This window comes from Diabrotica undecimpunctata, chromosome 7 (genome assembly GCF_040954645.1).
Source record: "Diabrotica undecimpunctata isolate CICGRU chromosome 7, icDiaUnde3, whole genome shotgun sequence".
NCBI classification, from domain to species: Eukaryota; Metazoa; Arthropoda; class Insecta; order Coleoptera; family Chrysomelidae; genus Diabrotica; species Diabrotica undecimpunctata.
In genome coordinates, this window is record NC_092809.1 from 79,069,935 (window position 1) to 79,091,199 (window position 21,265).

Consider the following 21,265-nt stretch of genomic DNA (forward strand, 5'->3'; position numbering starts at 1 on the left):
GACTTCTGATATTGTAGTATGAGATACTTTTACCTTTGAGCCTATTTCACGATAACTAAACCCCACATCAGCTAAAGTAATTACCTACACACATTCATCTCGGTTTAGATTTCTTGAAATAGGTCCATGTCATCTAACTAACACTCAATGCATTCATCAAACAGGCAGACAAGATTGTTGGCTCTTAAATTAGACCAAAAATTTTTCACTTGTTAAGGAATCTCTTTTAAAGCAACAAGGTACTTTCGTGCTGTAAGAGATATTCATCCCCAAACCATTATAGAACTTCCATTGAATGAAGTCATCGTCATAGTCAAACTGGTGCTCCGACTGGTATCCTGACATGCAAATCTTGTTTAGCGAAACTCCTTTGAATAGTGTTTCTACTAATTTGAATATTATAAACATTTGTCACAAGCCTAATAAACTGATCTTGGAGTGGTATTGTGACTCTTTCTCTTCCTTGTTCACGCCGTCTCGTATGGTCGTTTGTTTCTCGAAGACGTTGAATGACTCCTGATATTGTAGTAGGAGATATTCTTAACCCCAAGCCTATTTCACGATAACTTCAACATCAGCTAAATTATTTACCCTACACACATTCAGCTCGCCTCAGATTTCTTGAAATAGGTCCATGTCATCCAACTATCATATGCAAAGCAGCAAACAATGTATTAAATTTTTAACAATATTATCAGTGTAACCGCTTCTATTAATGAATATTACAATTAAATAAAATGACGTTAGACTTTTAATATTCTTTTCTTTTTTGATAATAGAGATATCAAGATGATTTTTTTACGATTTTTCAATGTTGGGAAAAAACGAAGCTATCTCGAAATATTAATAAGATGTACTGTTTGTTTCTAATAAATTTCACAAGGTGTTGCAACATTAGACGAAAAACAACAACTTTGTTTTTACACCCCCTATATAAATAAAACGTTGACATTTCTCAGAAAACATTGATACAGTAATTCCTTAGAAATAAACCTTAAACTTTGAAAAAACAAAATGATCAAAATCTAATCAAGGGTACAGAAGAAAAATCAAAATCATACCACATTTGAGGTGGTACATTCATTTTGAAGGGTAGTGTATATAAAATATATACTAAAATATCTTTGTGGTAATTGCTAGTGATTCGTTGTCTATTAGTTTGCATAACTGTTCTTGTGTATTATCGATTCCTGCTGCTTTACCATCCTTTAGCTATGTTATTGCAGAATGAACATAATCGTGTAATACTCATTTCTCTTTTCCTTTAGATCAAAAATGGGATCTATTTGGCCTACAAAGAGTTTCTCTAGGTATTCTTTTCACTATCTTATTTAACTCTGTTTGTCCAAAATTATGTTTACATCAGAATCAGTTAGATCTACTTTCTGTTTCCGCCTTAGTCAACGCGTGAATCCTTAAACTTTTTTTTTCGTACATTGTTACTGTCATGATTTAATAGTAGAGTCTTAAATTTTTCGCATGTTTCTATAGCTTCTTTTTCTTTTACTTCTTCAATTTTTTTTGTGCGTTATTGGGGCCTGCTGATTTACCACCCTTTAGCTTTAATTGCAGAATAAACTTCCATAATCTTATTATTTTCGTGGCTCATCATTTATCTTCTCTTTAAATTCAAAAGAGGTAGTTATCTATTTGGCCTCCAAATAGCTCTCTTTCTCTCTCTCCAATGGCGCTTCGAGCAAATGGAGCCATAGCCTTCTCCAAACTATGCCTCCAACCTTGCCGGACCCATGCTGATCTTCTTTAGGTTCTCTCGTCTCTCACCTTTTCCGTGGCCTTCCTCTTGGTCTTGCGCCCTGTATTTTACTATCTAGGGCTCTTTTTGGTAATCTTTCGGTCTCCATTCTCACTACATGATCAGCTCATCGAAGTCTCTGAAGTTTAACGAATTCTAAGATCGGTGCCTTTTTGAACAGTTGGTAGATTTCATGGTTGTACCTGAATCTACATACTCAGTTTTCGTTAATAGGCCCAAATATTTTCCTTACGACTTTTTGTTTGAAGACTTCCAGCTTTTATTTTGTGTCATCTGCCATCACCGTTGTCTATCATCCATAACATGCTACTCTAGGTATTTTTTCGAAGTTTTGTTTTACTCTGTTTGTCCAAAATTATGTTTACGTCAGAATCAGTTAGATTAGCTTTTGTTTTCATCCACCTATGAATCCATTAACTTTAACATTTAACATTATTTTGCCTATCATGATTTTCCTTCTTATTGTTATATTTATCCCTTTATATTTGTCTAGTTCATATTAAACTTTTCTTCTTTCATTTAATAGATATATAAAAATGAACATAACACAAAGGGTGATATTTTAATAATAATAGCAATATTTACTTATATTAAAATGAAGTTCTTACCTAGGATCAACATTAGCCGTAGCTTCATCCAATACCAATATTTTGTTATTTTTTAAAACCGCCCTGGCTAAACACACTAACTGTCTTTGACCCAAGCTAAAGTTACCACCTCCTTCTGCAACTTGGAAATCTAATGAATCAATACTTTCCTTTAATTCCACCTAAAATGCAAGACCGGGTATTAGTTTTCTATAGGAAAATAGTAAAAGCAAAATTGAAACAAAACAATATTGTAAGTACTTTTCTTTCCTAGAAAAAATGACTGTCCTTAACAATAAAAGAATTTCATTCAGACGCATACTGCGCCACTGAGAATAAAACAAAAAGTAGAAATCCGAAAAATTTCTTCAAAATGCCCCTGAGGATGCTCCAGGAGCGAAAGTACTTGGGTAAGATTTAATAAAACCTGTGCTCGATATCTGCCTTTTATTTGATTAAAAACTAGAAATGTTTAGTGAGAAGAAACTGAGAATTAACAAAAAAAAATAAGCAAACCATGTTTACCATATCAAGACTTCTTTCATATTAAACACTATTCAAGGACATCACTTATGGAATCAAATTATCATTTCGTTTCCTGTTTAGAAAATTCTTAAAATATTTCATATTGGTGTCTTAATATTATTAAGTAGAATGAACACATAATGGACATTTTTTATAAAATTCTTTACACTCAGATTCTAAGGCTAAAATCGCAATTTTTTGTAAGCAGCTTTTGATTTAATATAAAATTTTTTAACTTTTAACTGGAACTCTCTAGTCTTTAAAAAGTCCGACAAGGAAACATTTTTTACAGAAGTAAACCTTTTCACAGGAACAACAACTCGACTGCTGAGTACATTGCGTCATAAAATATGTTTACCATTTCATTCCAGAAACTTTGAATTAGTAAATTTTCTCAATCTTCTCCCTCTTTTTTATCGTTTTCCCATTACTGAGGATCGTGATTTCTTCCAATATTCATAACAATTTTTTTCTATCTTCAGCGGCTCTAAGAGTTTCGCAGAATAAGTTTTCAGCTGATTTCTTAATTTCGTCGGATCATCTAGTTGGTGATCGTCCTCTTGATCTTCTCAAACAATTAATCTCTTCAAACCGTCGTCACCTCTGCGAACCACGTGACCGAAAAATTGCAGAATAGAATGGAAACGTTTGTTCTATGAGCTGTCCAAGGTACGCACAGCATTCGTCTCCAGCACCACATATAAAAGGCATCAATTTTTTGGCACCGTACGTTAGTCTCTACGCCGTATAGAAATATTGAGAATACAAGGGCACTCACTATCTCATCTTGATATTTTGAGAAATCCAAACTTTAGTTAGGCGAATGGTACATACCAATACGTCTCCGAATTTCTGCTCCACAGTTATCATCGATATTTATACTAGACTCAGGCCTAGTATAATAGATAGAACTGTCCACTATCTGGTATTCCTGTAACATGTTTGTCAGTTGAATAGTGTGGAATCTGTCGACCACCATTATTTTTGTCTTAACTTTATTGATTTTTAGACCAACTTTATTGCTTTTGTACCCAGCTCTTGGATATTAAACATTAAACATATTAAATTGGTTTGGGAACTTCTGATCTAGTCGCACTGTTGCTATATTGGACTGGTACACATTTTTAATAAGTGTCACCATGTGCATTGGTGTGCCCATTTCTATTAAAATGGACCACAGATTTATCCAGTATAAACAATCAAATGCCTTTTGGTAGTCAACGAAGCATGTAATCATAGGTACTTTAAATTCTTTTTTGAAATGACTTTTCAATGAGTTGTCTTAGGTTCAGGATTTGTTCCCGTATACCTTTACCATTTACAAACCCCGCTTGTTCCTGTGGTATTTGGTAATGTAGATAGGTTTTTGATCTGTTTTTGATGATATGCAACAAGATTTTACTAACATGTGTTATTAGTGACAGTGTGCGGTAGTTTTTACATCTCGTAATAGTTTCTTTTTTGTGTAGCAGGATATAAATTGAGGTACACCAACCAGATGGCCATTTTCCTGAATTCCAAACACAGACACAGATAGAATGGTTGATATGTAATCCTTTGTTACCTAGTAACTGTAGTATTTCACCTGGTATTGAACTAATGCCTGGGGATTTATTTCTCTTTAGCGATTTAATTGCATCTTTGACTTCAGCGAGTAAGACAGTAGGTTCTCTAGGGTAGTCAGAGAGCTATTGTTTTTGTGCTGGTACCTCGTTATTTTTATATAGCTCGCTATAGTACGTTCGTCGCCATACTTCCAATATTTCGTCAGTATCGGTTTTTAGATTACCTTCCTTATCTATTACAGACCACGAGATTTAAATTCTCTGGTAAGGAGTTTGATCTTCTGAATTAAATCCCTCGGTTCATTTCGACAGCCATGTTCCTCTATCTTTCTGCATATTTGTGAGATGTAATCAGCTTTGTCTTTGCGGCACTGTTTTCTGATTTCTTTCAAAAAACGCGCTGTGTTCATCGTTTGATAATTTATCATATAAAACCCAGCAGACTTAAAATTATCATAATAGCCATTTGACAAAAGCTTATTGTAATCCAAGTAGAAGAAAATGGTTTGGTAATCTCTAAAGAAGGACAATGTTCAGGAATGTTTAGGCAATAGAAAATTATTAGTCAAAGTAATCAAGGTAGTATAGTTATGTGACAAAAGTTAATCCATAATAATACCTTTAAAGTTGACTAAATTATTAATGTGAAAAAAGTTTTAAAGCAAACAGTTTTAAAAGGAACATATTGGTAATAAAACTATAATTTGACTATAATTATTAATTAATAACTAAAAAATATTCAAAATATATATACCTGTTCCAAAGCTTTCCAAATTTTCTCATCATCGAATTTATTAAATGGATCTAGATTATATCTTAATGTTGATGAAAATAATACTGGTTCCTGAGGTATTATTGAAATTTTCTTCCTTAAATCGGTTAATCCCAAATCTTTAGTGTCCACTGCATCTATGAAAATAGACCCTTTAGTCGGAGCAAGACGAAAGAGAGCTGAAATAAGTGATGATTTTCCCGCACCTGTTCTGCCTACTATGCCAATCTAAAACATAAAAGTATTGTAAATAAGTGTGCTATTTTTAAAGGACATTAACTGATAAAATGAAGTTTGTTCTCGAATAACCTGGAAATATTTCAATTTTATCTATTTATATTTATATTTTTAACTAAACAGTGACATAAGTGTATGCAGTGTTTATGTACTTTCCTCAGTAAAATAAAAACAGAATTTATTATTTTATATAAGTAGTTCGATCTTTTTTTATAGGAAGGAGGTGGTAAATCTTCTAAAGACGGTACAAGGCCGTACCCCGTTAAGGATACCCTGGCGTGTGTTGGATTAAGGGTGTAAGGCTCCATCTGCACGCCAAACCAAACATTACAACTTCTAATTTTTTTACGAATTTTGTACCGAATAAAGTTTTCACATGTTGAATTTTTGAATTAACTACAATTTCGGTACCATATGCTAAGATTTGTATAATCTTAGAAATTGTGATGGATTTTCATTTTTAAAATCTTAAATGAATATAGAAGGTACTTACTTTTTGCCCAGGTTTTATAACGAAATTAAGATTGTTTAAAACTGGAGGATCATTTTCCACATATATTAAAGATAAGTTTCTGAATTCCAGAAGACCTTCCTTGGGCCAGATTCCCTTAGGTAATTTTTCTAAAATAATTTAAAAATATTTTATATATAATTTTAAAAATTAGTATTTGATCATGATTAGATTTTAGTTGATTAAAAACAAAGAAATACGAGTAATAAACTTGTAATGTTTTTAGTTCAGTTAAGCATTTTACAGATCGTTTTGACGCATTTTTTATGTCTCTCTTGTTGCATATATATATATATATATATATATATATATATATATATATATATATATATATATATATATATATATATATATATATATATATATATATATATATATATATATATTGTTATGATGTATTGTTTTTGAATGATGAGCAATGAGTATTTTTAATAATATAATATATAGGGTTTTTATCGCGGTTCTCAAAGAATTAGTTTGTAAGTACTTTTTTAAATTATCTTTATTATATCTATTATGAAACACACATATATATATCTAACCTAGCCAATGTAAATTTAAAATAAACTATCTTTAAATTGAAATTCTTATGAAACTAATTAAATTCTATAGACAATGTAAAATTTAAACAAACTATCTTCAAAATTGAAATTGTTATGACACTAACTAAATTATATTAACAAAATTTTGTACCTTTCTGTCACTGAATGCCTAAATGAACTGTTTTCCACTATATAGATTCTAATCACCACTCAATGTCTTCGTGCTTCGGTTATCCTTGTTTTTGTGAAATTACTTTTTCCAATTATCAGCTTCCACCAATTTAAAATATATTTCTTCTTAAGCATTTATAAACCACCAAGCAAACCAGCAAACAGCATTTATATTTATTCTTCTTTTCAATATACCAATATCCAATCACCAAAAATATTATATAATTTTAATATTCAATTAATACTTCTTCCATTATCCAATCACCATTTATACATAACATAATTTTTAATCTTCAATAATATTTTCTTTATACTGTTTCTTATTCTTCATTTAACTCACTATATTGAACAATTGGACCTTCTGACTATCTTGAACTTACTGTAACTGATTGATTGACTCTAACTAACTTTCATACTAAAAACTGCCATCTTGAATCCAAATCACCGAGCATTTATACCTTGTCAATCTTCCAGAACCATCTGGTAAGAAATCCTATTCGATTTTGTTCTATTTCCTCTATATGGATGTTGTGGAAAAAGTATATGTTCGATCCACAGACATAACCATTATTCGAGAATGTTCTACCGTAAACAAAGGTCAAATTCTGTATTCTTAAGAATTCTTTAATTTTTTATTGATAATTTTGTTGACATTTAGGCTTTTCAGATCAGAATATACACTTAAATCAGTAACTAACACTCTAATTTAATAAACTACATATTTTAAACAACATATTATTATAACCCCACTTTATATTCGTAATTATTATCTAAACGTCACTTTAAAGAGTATTTTTGGTTGCCTAGTCACATGGCTCACTTAAATATATCTTCAACATTATAATTACTTAAATAAAACTTTTTTTACACTTATTACATGCTAATTTCTTAAAAATGCCCTCACATAAATAATTTTTTAAAATATTCTCTAGAATATAACTTATTAAAATAACCAAATACTTTTAATATCTAATATTATCTAGTATATAATTTATAAATTATTTTCTTTAAACACCAATCATCTCAATATATATATATATATATATATATATATATATATATATATATATATATATATATATATATATATATATATATATATATATATATATATATATATATATATATATATATATGTATATATAATACAGCTCTTCAATATTATGTTGAATCTTGTTGTTTAGCTTTTTAAAAAGAAACAAATTTCATCCGTGCCATTAGGTGATTCCTCTTCATAAGAGCCAATCGCTTTTTAAGTACTGATGTCATGAATGCAAAGTTCATTTAACTATAATTTTCAATAATTGAAAATCGCTTAAATAGGTAAACATTAAAAAGAGCTAAGTTTTGCATATATTCAAAATTTAAAGCAGCAACCTTATTGTATTCTTCTCATAACTTTCTCATTTTAGTATAATAAAGTATATGTATATATATATATATATACTTATATATACTTTATATATATATATATATATATACATATATATATATATATATATATATATATATATATACATATATATATATATATATATATATATATATATATATATATATATATATATATATATATATATATATATATTTGGTTTTCTTCACGTTTGTAAATTCAGGTGAATTCTAATTCTCTTCATTTAAACTTGATAATTATTCAATTTACAAACCTTTTGGTGTTTCAAATGGACCTTCCTTTTCGATTTTGGTATACTGCAAAGTCCTCTCTACACTGGTTAGTTGATTGATGAAGTCTGCTAATTGTCTCATTCCAAACTGTAACATTCCGATCAGAACTGAGCATTGGGAAACCGCTAAACCTACCAAGCTGCCGTCTACATTGGTAACTGTAAAAAAATATTTATTTTAAGAATGAATTTAAAACTTAAACATTTTTTATTTCCACCGAAAAAATAAACCAATAAATACCATTTTGCTGTATAGAAATTGTTTATAAATAAATTTACAACTTGAGTATTTTCGCGAGTATTATTATGATCATAAAAATTTCCAGTTTAAATTATTATTATAATTAGTCCGTTTCTATCAGTTCCTTAAAATTCCTGCTCAATCACTGCTTTTTAGAACATGTAATTTTTGGATAACAGTTTCTGTTTTGTTTGTAAAGATGAAAGCTGAACAATATTTTCAGCCACGCTCATAATAGTATAAAAATTATCGTAAAAGAGAATCTTGACCGCATCATATTAAGAGGCATAATTAATATGTTAATTACAGTCTCTGCGAGTTCCACTACTTACATCTGATTTCTTCATCTTCTTCTTTTTTCTCTTTATAAGCAATTCTGCTTGTTCATCGGCGGATTAATACCTCTATAAAAGGTTGTCACTCCATCTTTTGCACGGTCGTCCGATACTTCTTCTGCCGATTGGTGACTTATTTCTTGCTATTTTGACGACACGGTTCTCCCCCATTCTGCTTATGTGGTTATTCCATTCTTATTTTCTATTTTTTATCCATTCATTTATACACTTTACGTTACATTTTCTTCTAATGCCTGTACTTCTCTTTCGATCTCTCAGCGCATTTTCTTTTTCATTTCCTGTAATTCTTCTCAGTACTCTCATATCTACTGTTTTCAGTGTCCTTTGTGTTGTGGCTATGTTGGGTCTTGTTTCTAAGGGATATGTCATTATTGGCCTTACACTGGCTTTATAAATTCTTGACTTCATCTCAGTGTTAATGTGTATGTTTCGCCATATAGTGTTATTAAGACATCCTGTCAGTCTATTTGCTTTTTGTACTTGATCTCTTACTTCTTTGTCCAAGTCTCCATAGCTGGACAGTGTGATTCCTAGGTATTTTATTTCCATTATTTGTTCAATACTGATACCATCAATTTCTATTTTACATCTAGTTGGTTCTTTGATGACTACTTTTGTTTTAGTTTTCTGAGATGAAATTCTCATATTAAATTATTTTGCTCTGATGTAAAATCTGTGGACCAGTCTTTGCAGACTATCTTCACTTTGGGATATCAATATTGTGTTACCTGCGTAACAGAGTATTTTTATTTCTTTATTTCCCATTCTGTATCATCTTCCTTTGTAAACGCTTTTGATGATTTCATCCATGTTTGAATTGAAGAGCATGGGGCACAATTAATGCCCTTGTCTTATTCCGCTACCTATTTCTATAGGTTCTGTAAGTTGTACATCTATTCTGACTTCCATTTTGTTGTTTTGGTAGATGGTTTCTATAGTTTTTATAATATCTAGGGGAACTTCTCTACAGAAGATGGATTACATCTTTGAGTCTTACTCTATCAAACGCTTTTTTGGGGTCAATCAGATACAGAAATGCTGGTGATATGCTGGAGTATTATACTCTAGTGATTTCTCAGTACTTTGCGTTATAACGAATATTGCATCTTCCACTACGAAAACCCTGTTTCTGCTAAACTAGTCCTCTGATCTATTAGCAATTGTAAAATTTTAGTTGTAAGTTTTAGGGTAGTGTTTATACTTTTAGTTTATACCTCTGTAGTTTTCTGGCTCTTTTTTATCTGCTTTTGTGAAGAGTAGAATTAGTTCGCTCATTCTCAATTCTTCCGGTGTTTTATTGTGTTTTATAATTTTATTAATTAATGTTGTTAATTGTTCTGTCATTACTGCTCCACAATATTTTGGTAATTACATCTGATATACCGCTGTAAATTTTTAAATTTAATGTATATCCCTTCGGACAACATAGCTTCTACATTTTAACACCACAATTTTTTGTACTGCTTAGTTTTTTATATTGCCTTAAGCATAAGCGACTTCGTTAGTGAACCACTCATTCAATTATTTATTATTACACGTTTACTTGGTTTACCATATTTCTGGAAACTTTTTTGTATTTGATGTATAATGTGTCCACTTAGACCACTAACTTCCAAATCTTTCATGAAAGTCAGAATCTTAATATTAACAAGAACCTGATTCTTGTCAAAGCTTTGGAAAAAACTGGTAATAAAAAGGGTAATGTTTTGGCCAGTATAAATTGATTTTTGGTACATTAACAATGCCTATTGCTAATTTAATGGCAAATTTTTTTTGTTTCAACCATATATAACCACTCTTTTATTCCTGAATTTCTTTTTTCAGAGATTTCATTCGGTCGAGGTGTGAATCTTTTAATTTTAATTACCATTAGCTTAATCAATTCGTCCGTTAAAAATAACTGAAATATTTGGGAGGGTGGGCAGTTAAGCTTTTTTGGTAAATTGTTTGTAATTGAATTTTATGTTATTGGAACTTTAATAATGAATAACTAACTAATTCATACTTACATCTACTTAAAATGATAAAACAGACAATTACACACATCAGGAATATTATGGATACAATATCAAGCCACAATCCAAACGAGCTCATACATCCTATTGTCAGGTACCATGCGGATGTATGCGCATCCTAGAAATTATTAACATCGTTAAAATAGTGTATTGCAATAGATCTTGTCTGGCTTATCATTTAAAATATCGTTAAAATTAAATATCAAAGAAGAAAGAATCGGTAAAGTCGAACAAACAAGATAAATATTTTTTGAATGAAGTGAGCAATACCCTTTGATTTCTTTCTAACTTCAACTGAACGATAACTCTTTAGCAAGTTACACTTGTGAAATTATACTCTCTCTCTCTCTCTATTTATATATATATATATATATATATATATATATATATACATTATATATATATATATATATATATATATATATATATATATATATATATATATATATATATATATATATATATATATATATATATATATATATCGTCGCTTGGATGCAGAAGTAGCCTCTGTCCATTTTTGCATAATTTGATATTTTAGGTCCATTTGAAAGTAAAAGCATCATTACATTGGATACAGATGTATTGTATGTCCATCTTTACAACTTACGTTCATATCGATCAAAAGTTGAACTAGCCTATGTTCCGTACCGTTGTCAGTTTTCATGCAGAATCAGTCTATGTAAGAGCGCCGCAGCAAACCGATCGTATCTCCGTCGCTTAGCCGGACATAGACTAGTTCTGCATAAATTTACGTATATATATTGAGGACATAAACTTATTCGCGATTTAAGATAGCTCAATAAGAATTTAAATTATGTTTAATCAGGAGCTGAAATCACGAAGTACAAAAATACTTCAGTTGCTTGAAGTGAAGAAGAACCAGTGTGCAGGTAAGACAAAAATTTATTGTTCATGTGTTTTTCTATTTCCTATTTTTATTTTATTATGTCAAATAGTAGCTTTTTATTCAGTGGCACTGTTAATATCAACCAAATATTAGGCTAAAGTCACTCATTATTATGTACTACCCTAGACAAATGTCATATTGGATTTGGCTATAATATTTTATTTAAATGGCCTTTTTGAATAAATTATTTTTTGATTAGATTATATGCATGAACCTGAGTACGCCAAAAATTATCATTTTTTATCTAATAAAATTATATTACTGATAAAAATGAGAAATTATTTAAAAAATGCTATTTTATTTATTATTATTAATTACCCTATAGTGAGTAGGCCTAAAGTTTGTTTCTCAATAAAAATGTTTTAGATAATAGTAACTATTATGGCAATAAACAAATTATTGTTGTTTCAGATAAAATGTTAACTTCAGAGTCCAACGATGACGTTTCCATTCCAAAATATGCCATTAAGTTAATGGATTCTGTAAATTTAGAACCATCGCCTGTTCTACAACAGTTTTGGGAAACTTCAACATACTTTAATTCCAATTCATTTAATCAGACACCGACAAAACCATTCCGAGAAATATTTTTTAACGAACCAAACCACACTGAAGAAGCTAATAGTTTCAGCCCCAGTGAGCATCACAAAGCATAGCCAAAAAAACTGTTCAACCAATCTTGTGATTCCAAACCTAGCAGATCTATCAAATTGGTTAACACGAATGTGTTGGAAAATTATTTGGACATGTCACCCTCTGAGTCTGATCCTTATGCTTCCGATAACGATGAAAATGATCCCAAATTTGTTTTGTTGGATCAGGAACCTGATCAAGAAGAAGTATCAATAAGAAAGTCACGCAAAAGAAACAAAAATACCCGATTTCCTGGAGAAGAAATATAATAAAGACATCTCGAAATAGCGGAAAGGAATACAACTCTTGGAAAAATAAACTTCAACCATCCCGGAAAATGAAAGATCCATGTCATTGTAGAATGAAATGTAGCGAAAAGATTCCTGAAGAAGAAAGGCAATCTATATTTGGTCGTTACTGGAATCTTGGAGACATCAACAGACAACGAGATTTCATTTCAAAATTAGTGCAAAAAAAAATAAAGAAAGAACAAGAATTAGCCGAAAGAAGATAAATATTGCTGCAGAGAAAAATGAAGAATCGCCTTCTCCAAACCAACATAGTAGAAGAACATTCACGTTTGATTATTATTTCATAAAGGACAACATCAAAGTACCTGTGTGTAAGATTTTCTTTTTAAATACTCTTTGTATAAGTGCCCAGGTTGTTAAAACTGTACTTAATAAAACTTGTTCCATTGGTACCATTTCCGAAGACAGAAGAGGAAAGGCCTGCAAAAACTCCTTACTCAACGAATCTGTCAAAGAATCCGTTCGAGAACATATAAATTCCTTTCAGACAATTGAAAGTCACTATTGCAGAAAAAACACAACACGTTTGTATTTACCTGCATCTCTTAATATATCCAGAATGTATTCTTTATACAAGGAATACTGTTCCGATATGAACATTACTGAAGTAGCAACGGAAAGTATATACAGGGCTGTCTTTAATTCAGATTTTAATATGTCATTCTTTCAGCCAAAGAAAGACTTGTGCGATATTTGCCATGGATTCGAACAATCGTCTACTGAAGAGAAATTAGCAGCTGAAGAAATGTATCAACTGCACTTGAAAAAACAAGAATTTAGCCAGAGAATTTAAGGATGCAGAAAAAAAAAATAGCTGAGGAGAATCAACAGATTTGTTGCGCAGTTTTTGATTTACAACAAATACTTCAGGTACCAAAGTCGGAAGTTGGATTAGCGTATTATAAGCTAAAATTGTCAACTTATAACTTTACTATTTTCAATATGGGTAATAAAGAATGCAACTGTTATATGTGGTATGAAACCATAGGCAAGAGAGGCTCTTGTGAAATAGGTAGTTGCCTTTTTAATTTTATTTGAACACGGTAGAAATGAGTTTTCATTTTTTTCTGACAATTGTGCCGGACAAAATAGAAATAAATACTTATTTTCATTATACAATTACATTTCTCAATTATATAAAGTAAAAATTTGTCATAGCTTTCTGGAACGAGGGCACACACAAAATGAGGGAGACAGTATTCATAGTGTGATTGAAAGAGCATCACGTAATATTCCAGTCTATTCTCCTCATCAATGGTAAACAATTGTCAGAACTGCAAAGAGAAACAACCCGTATAACGTCGTTGAATTAGACCAAGAAAATATATTTGATCTAAAAGAACTTCTAGCAAAAACATCTATTAATTGGGACAAGGATGAATCTAATGAGAAAGTTTACTGGAACAAATTACGAATTCTACAAACCTGGCCAGACTATCCAAATATGTGTTTTTTTAAATACAATTTTGAAGACATTGAATTTAAAAAAATTAATCTGGTCAAAAAGGGTAGAAAGACACTTCAAATTAATATAGAAGATATTGAACTGAAGCCAAACTATACGAGGCAAATTCCATTAACGAAAAAGAAATACGACCATTTGCAATTTCTTTGCCAGAAGAAAGTTATTTCATGTCAATATCATGATTTTTTTAAAAACCTACCTTATGATGAAAAACGAACAGGGGAAGATTCAGATATTGATGTTTAAATATTCATAATTGTTTAATTATAGTAATATTATAGTTATGTTATTATAGTAATAATTATAGTAGTATAATAGTAATATTTTCTGTCTTTTTTTAACACGGCCCAGTTGTTAATAATTTCAGAAACTTATTTGTTAAACCTGAAAGCCGACAATATAAGATTTATAAGTAAGTACACTGTTTGTGTTAAAATAATTTATACCTATACCTACTACATGATTAGATTATTGATATTATGGATTGATCAGAACTAGCCTAAGTATTTCCATGTAAGTATATTCTATGTCCAAATTTGGACATAGACTACATCAGTTGAGACTTTACTAGTCTATGTCCAGCTTTTTTTTAGAACGTGGCCTTTATCGTTAAAGCAATGAACTGTAGGGAAAGTAGCTTTTTAAACATTGTTATACAATGTTCTGATAAAAGAATTTTATAATATTTTGAGAAAAAAACAAAAAAATGCTCTACTGTAAAATTAACATTTTGTGACTCAGGCTACTTCTGCATCCAAGGGACGATATATATATATATATATATATATATATATATATATATATATATATATATATATATATATATATATATATATATATATATATATATATATATATATTAAACCTACAGCTAAGATTAATACTATTATATTTTTTTTCTTTTGCATCCTTTATTTCTTGTAATCTGTTTCTACAATAAAAACAATAATTAATCAGTTTCTCACGTAATTAGGGGAGATCCGTCCAGTGACAAAAAACCTTTAAGATAAATTTCTAATATATATATAAATATTTGAAATATAAATAACACTTTACAGAGACATTTACTAACATATTAAAAAAATAGTAATAGTTAAAATACACACACAAGTATAAATTAGAGGTACATATAGTATAAGGTGTAGCTATAAAATGATAGAGTATACGTTTATGTATGTAAAGGTATATCTAAGGGATCTAAGGGATCACGGCGTTTTAGCCTTCCTCTTCTCGGTCGCTTAAGTAGGTCTTGGGCAAGCGTACCTATTTGTATGGTTCAGTAGTCTATTTTTGTAAGTGCCACTGAGTGAGACAACGGTGTCTTTAATATTTTGGATCTGAAGGTCTCGATGTATAACATAATTGGGCACATACCACGGTGCATTGGTAATATGTCTCAAGACTTTAGATTGGAAACGCTGAAGTTTCAGTAAGTGAGAATTAGATGCTGTACCCCATATCTGTATACCGTAGATCCAAACTGGTTTTAGAATACATTTATACAGTAGTAATTTATTATGTAGACTTAATTTGGATTTTTGGTTCATGAACCAATACATTTTCCTGTATAATAATCCTAGTTGCAGTCGCTTTGTCCAGATGTGCTTTCCCTAATTTAGTCGGCTGTCAAAATGTACTCCTAAGTATTTAACGTCACTTTTTTTGGGTATTATGGTATTGTTTACGCTCACAGATAGTATACTCTCTTTTCGTAAAGTAAATGTTGTATGTGCTAATTTGTTGCTATTTTACCATTTTTCTAGTTCATTTAAATGAATTTGTAAATTTTGACAGGCTGTAACAGGAACCAAGCTAGAAACCATTATCACAATATCATCTGCATAGGTAGCAATTGTGTTGTTTATTCTTGTGGGAATATCTGCCGTATAGAGTAAGTATAAAGTTCTTCTTGTGGTGCCTATCCATTACGGATGTTGGCTATGAGCATGGCAATTCTAACTTTATTGACCGCAGCTCGAAATAGTCCTGAAGTAGTCAAGAAAAAAACCGTTTTCGTAAGTTCTGGAGCCAAGATATTCTTCTTCTTCCTGGTCCCCTCTTTCCGTAGACCTTTCCCTGTAATATAAGTTGAAGCAGGTTACATCTATAATCGTTTCGCATTATATGTCCAAGATATTCTAGCTTGCGTTGTTTTACTGTGGATATAATTTCACACGTTTTATCCATCCAACGCAGAACCTCAATGTTTGTTATTCGGTCCACCCAGGAGATCCTCAGTATCTGTCTATAACACCACATCTCAAGCGCCTCAAGTTTTCCTATGGATGCCTCGGTTAGTGTCCATAATTCAACCCCATAGAACAGCACTGTAAATATGTAGCATTTCAATAAACAGATTTTCGTTTTTAAGGTTAGGTCGTGTCTCTTTAATATCTTGCTTATTCTGACAAATGCTGACCTGGCTTTTTCAATTCTTTGTTTTATATAGTTGGTCCCAATATACTCCCCTGAGGTAGACCCGATAGAACTGGAGATACGTTTGATACTGCTTTATTGTATCTGACCTGAAAATATCGATTGGTAAGATAGGATCACAGAAGTACATACAGAGAATGAGGAAAGTGAGTTTTTATTTTAGATAGCAGCCCCTCATGCCATACTTTATCAAATGCTTGTAAGACATCCAAAAAGGCTGCAGTGCAGTATTCTTTCTTTTCAATTGCATCTCTTGCTACTTTGGCAACTCCATGTACCTGCTCAATTGTTCCATGTTGTTGCCTAAATCCAAACTGTTAATCAGGTATTAACTTTTGTCTGTCGTTATAGAATTTATTCTTTGAAGGAGTATCCTCTCAAATATCTTAGAGATAATGGTAAACAAACTGATTTGACGATAGGATGATAGTTCGTGTGGATCTTTATTTGGTTTCGGTATTAAAATAATTTGTGCCATTTTCTATTGAAACGGAAAATAGCCTAACTTTAGTATAGCGTTAAATATGTACATAACCAGCCAAAATCCTTCTTCGGGTAAATTTTTGCAGATTTTTTTTGCAGATCATACCCTTGAGCTTTTTTAGTATTGAGATGTTCAACTTTCTCTTTAATTTCGTTAATTTTGATATTTTCTATAGGAGGTGACATCTGGTAGGGTGCATCTAAGTTATTGTGAATAAATTCTTCTTCCTTTGACATAGTTCTGGAGTGAGGTTGAAAAAGTTGGCTGAGGTGATTAGCGAATGCTTGTGCTTTATCTTCATCGGCCTTGGCCCAATCACCATCTTTATTTCTAATGGGATCATCATGCTTAATCTGATGTTTAAGTTTCTTAGAGAGTTTCCAAATAGAGTAGTTTGTGTCATCCGTCGCAGTGAGACTTTGAAGAAATTCATTTATGCCTTGATCTTTGTATTTGTGTAGTTCTCTTTTAAGCAAACGAGTAGCCCTATTCGGTTTTATTCTCAGGAGATCTGGAAATTTGCCACTGTTTTCTTCTTCTTCTGTAAGTTCCATCTTCTATCGAAGTTTAGGCTATGGCTATGCGGACTCTGTTGACTGCCGCTCTAAAAAGTTCTGCACTACTGCATTCCAACCATTCCCTTAAATTCTTAAGCCAGGATATTCTTCGTCTTCCCACATTTCGCTTTTCTCGGATTTTGCCTTGCATAATAAGTTGTAATAATGCGTATTTCTGCCCTCGGAAATAGTTAGTATTAGCGTTAGTTAGTAAAAGCGGAAATAATAGTTAGTATTATTTCCGCTTCATTTCCTATCCTTCTAGTTACTTCCACGTTTGACATTTGAGACTGTTTTTCTTATCCTTCTAGTTATTTTTACGTTTGACACTGTTTTCTTAGTTTTCTTTTTTCGTTTATTAAGATTTTTATATGATAAATATGGTTCGCAGATATTACTCTGATTTAGATTTGGAGTTGCTCTCCAAGCTGCCTGTTGAATGATTGATGTAAGGTGATGAACTGCTTCCCCAATATTTTCATTTGTTTTAAGAGGAAGATTTAAGTTAATTGCATTTTGAATATTAAATCTGAACAGACTCCAATTTGTTTTATGATTTGAAAACATGATGTATTTATTTGTATTATATACATGTTCCATCATATCAATAAATATGGAATAATGGTCCGATGGAAGGTCAAAGGAAGGTTTAATATCTAAACAGTTGTTACTTATTTCTTTTATGATACCAAAATCGATGAGATCGGGTATTTTATTTCTATCTGTAGGCCAGTAAATTGGTTGCCCAGTAGAAATTGTAGTAGAAAGTTATTTTCGTTTAAACTTTTAATAAGTCCTCTTCCGCGTGTTGTTATCAATCTTGAACCCCATCTTGTATGTTTTGCATTAAAATCACCTGCTTCAATAAAGTGATGACTAAGCCCATTGAAATATCTAGAAAAATGTTCTTCTTTAATTATTTTAGCAGGAGGGCAGTACGAAACTGACATCGTTATGTGTCCTTTACTAACTTCTACAGATATAGGGGTTGCCTGAATGTTGATTTCACACACTTTATTTATTTCGTGATGTTTTATGTTACTTCTAATGATTAACGCAGTTTCATCATGACCTTTTCCCATTGGGTGTGGTGTGACATAGGCGCAGAAATCTGGCATACTAAAAACGCCCATGTTTGTCATATGAGCTTCAGAGACCATCATGATATCAAGATTATTTAACTTTATAAATGCCTTAATCTCCTCACTATGGTTTGTGAGGCCGTTTGCGTTCCAATATCCAATTTTAATTTTAGAGTTGAACATTAAGTTTTGATAACTTCATTATGAGAAGGTCGAACATTTTATCCTTTCTCTCCATAAGTGTTTGGAGTGAATGGAGTGAACTATTCACTTCATTACAGTGATCAGTGACTGGTGACAGTGACGAAAGACTGGTGAGTTGAATATAATTTTTATAATAGTATTAATCTTAGCTCTAGGTTTAATTGGACCAACCTAGGAAATCTTTCCTAACCTACATGTATATATATATATATATATATATATATATATATATATATATATATATATATATATATACATGTAGGTTAGGAAAGATTTCCTAGGTTGGTCCAATTAAACCTAGAGCTAAGATTAATACTATATATTATATATATATATATATATATATATATATATATATATATATATATATATATATATATATATATATATATATTCATATTTTCATATACACAATATAACAGGTAAAAAATATTCAAAATATACTTACTTGGTTTTCGTCGAATTCATCTTTTAACAAATTTTGTGTGTTTGAAGCTCTTATTGTTGTTATTCCATTTAGAGTTGAATTTACATATGAAAATACTGGCGATTTTGCTAAAATCATAAAACCGTTTAATAGAGATTACACAAATTTACTGAAAACAGAATGACTTAACAGGTTAAGTGCCAGGAGAGGCCAACATGGACTCACACGCTAAATTTATATACGCGCGGCATGATGTCGACGTGGACTCACGCGCTAAGTAGTCAGAAAATGCTGTGTAGCTCAACAACGGCTTCTCGAACTTATTTAAAATACACGAGGATATTTCGAGCCCGGCCAGATAGTCTAGAAAGCATACTTGGCCTGTGCTTCTGAGATTTCAACGAGGACTCACGTGGCCCATAATATTTATAAGTAACAATTGCGTAATTATTTATTTTTTGTTATAATATATTCATAGTAAGAACACATTTGTGGCAAAATAAGCTTTATTTTCATAAAACAAAACGTAATAAAATTTTATAAAAATTGTATGTAAAGTACTAATTTAATCTTTTCAAACGAAATGTATATTTAAAAAACAGCCAACGAAATGGTGAATTATAGCTTTTCCTTTGATCTAATATATCAATAAACCTTTTATATTTATTATATTCGATGATATTCTTTGACTTTACAACATCACCGCGTGCCTTTTGCATTGTCACCTTTTTGTCAGCGAATTTTCGTCTACTTTTAATTTTTTGGAAATGACGTTTTTGGAATGATATTTGCAGTTTGCACGTAGCGTACCAATCATATAAATCGTAGGAGTTCATATGCAAGTATATTTTTCATGTGCATTTTTTCACAATAGTTGTTAAAATCGTAGGTATAACCATCTTCCAGACAAAGTTTAAATAATTTTATCCCAAATTTGTGCCTCTGGTTGGCAATAGACTGCTTGAATTTTACTCGCCCTTAAAACAGCACTAAAGTTTCGTCAATGCACATGTTTTTCTTTGGAACGAAGCCAGCCTTGAATTTATCCTTCAGTGCTAACCAAGGAAACGATCGTCTGCGAACGGCCATCTATTGTTACTGAATTATCGTTGAAATGCAGCGTTTTCCACAATAATTGGAAGCGATTCCTTGACATTACTTTTTGATATTATTCACGTAAAGATTATTCTTTGACAAGTACGAATGAAAAGATAGAAAATGGCATAATATCGTTCATATAACTATGCCCAGAAATTGTTTTATTTCGGCGACATCAGTGTTGTGTGCCAAGCGGTAATACGAGTGCTTTTTTCTGATTTCTTTCCTTGACACTGCAGGGCATAATGATTTGTTTCTTCGACCTAAAAATAAAAAAAAATCAAAATCAGTTGTACAAAATAAATTAGATATTTACCATGGATAACAGATCATCGTCTATAAAATATTCGTAGAATTGAAAGGGCGATTTGTTGTAGAAGTTTTCGTATAATTGTGTATGAAAACCTGCAGAATTATAGTCCTCAAAAGTAAATTCCTGTAAATTTTCGCTGTTGATCGGCCCCCAGACAATAGCTTCATTCATTACATTGTCTACTATTGGTTCTTCTAAAATTTCCTGTTCGGAGACTTCAAAATGTTGGGCAATGACAGATTCTATAGCAGCAACAACATGTCCTCCGAAATTCGTATATTCTTTTTCTTAACTAATGGACGCCGATAGATCTTGTCCAAACGGTTTGGTATTTCCGGCCACATGTTTTCTCTTTTATTCTGTT

General features: G+C 31.1%; 1 protein-coding gene across 1 annotated transcript in view; it reads right to left on the bottom strand.

Annotated features, from left to right (window-relative positions):
- Nucleotides 1–21,265, bottom strand: part of LOC140445517 (ATP-binding cassette sub-family C member 4-like) — a 137,379-nt gene that overhangs the window by 3,133 nt on the left and 112,981 nt on the right. Inside the window, exons 12-17 of the mRNA XM_072537597.1 lie at nt 19,512–19,618; nt 10,976–11,099; nt 8,352–8,528; nt 5,954–6,081; nt 5,206–5,451; nt 2,383–2,543 (exon numbers count right to left, since the gene is read on the bottom strand). Of these exons, the coding sequence (XP_072393698.1) occupies nt 2,383–2,543; nt 5,206–5,451; nt 5,954–6,081; nt 8,352–8,528; nt 10,976–11,099; nt 19,512–19,618 (943 nt within the window). The remainder of the gene's footprint in view (nt 1–2,382; nt 2,544–5,205; nt 5,452–5,953; nt 6,082–8,351; nt 8,529–10,975; nt 11,100–19,511; nt 19,619–21,265) is intronic.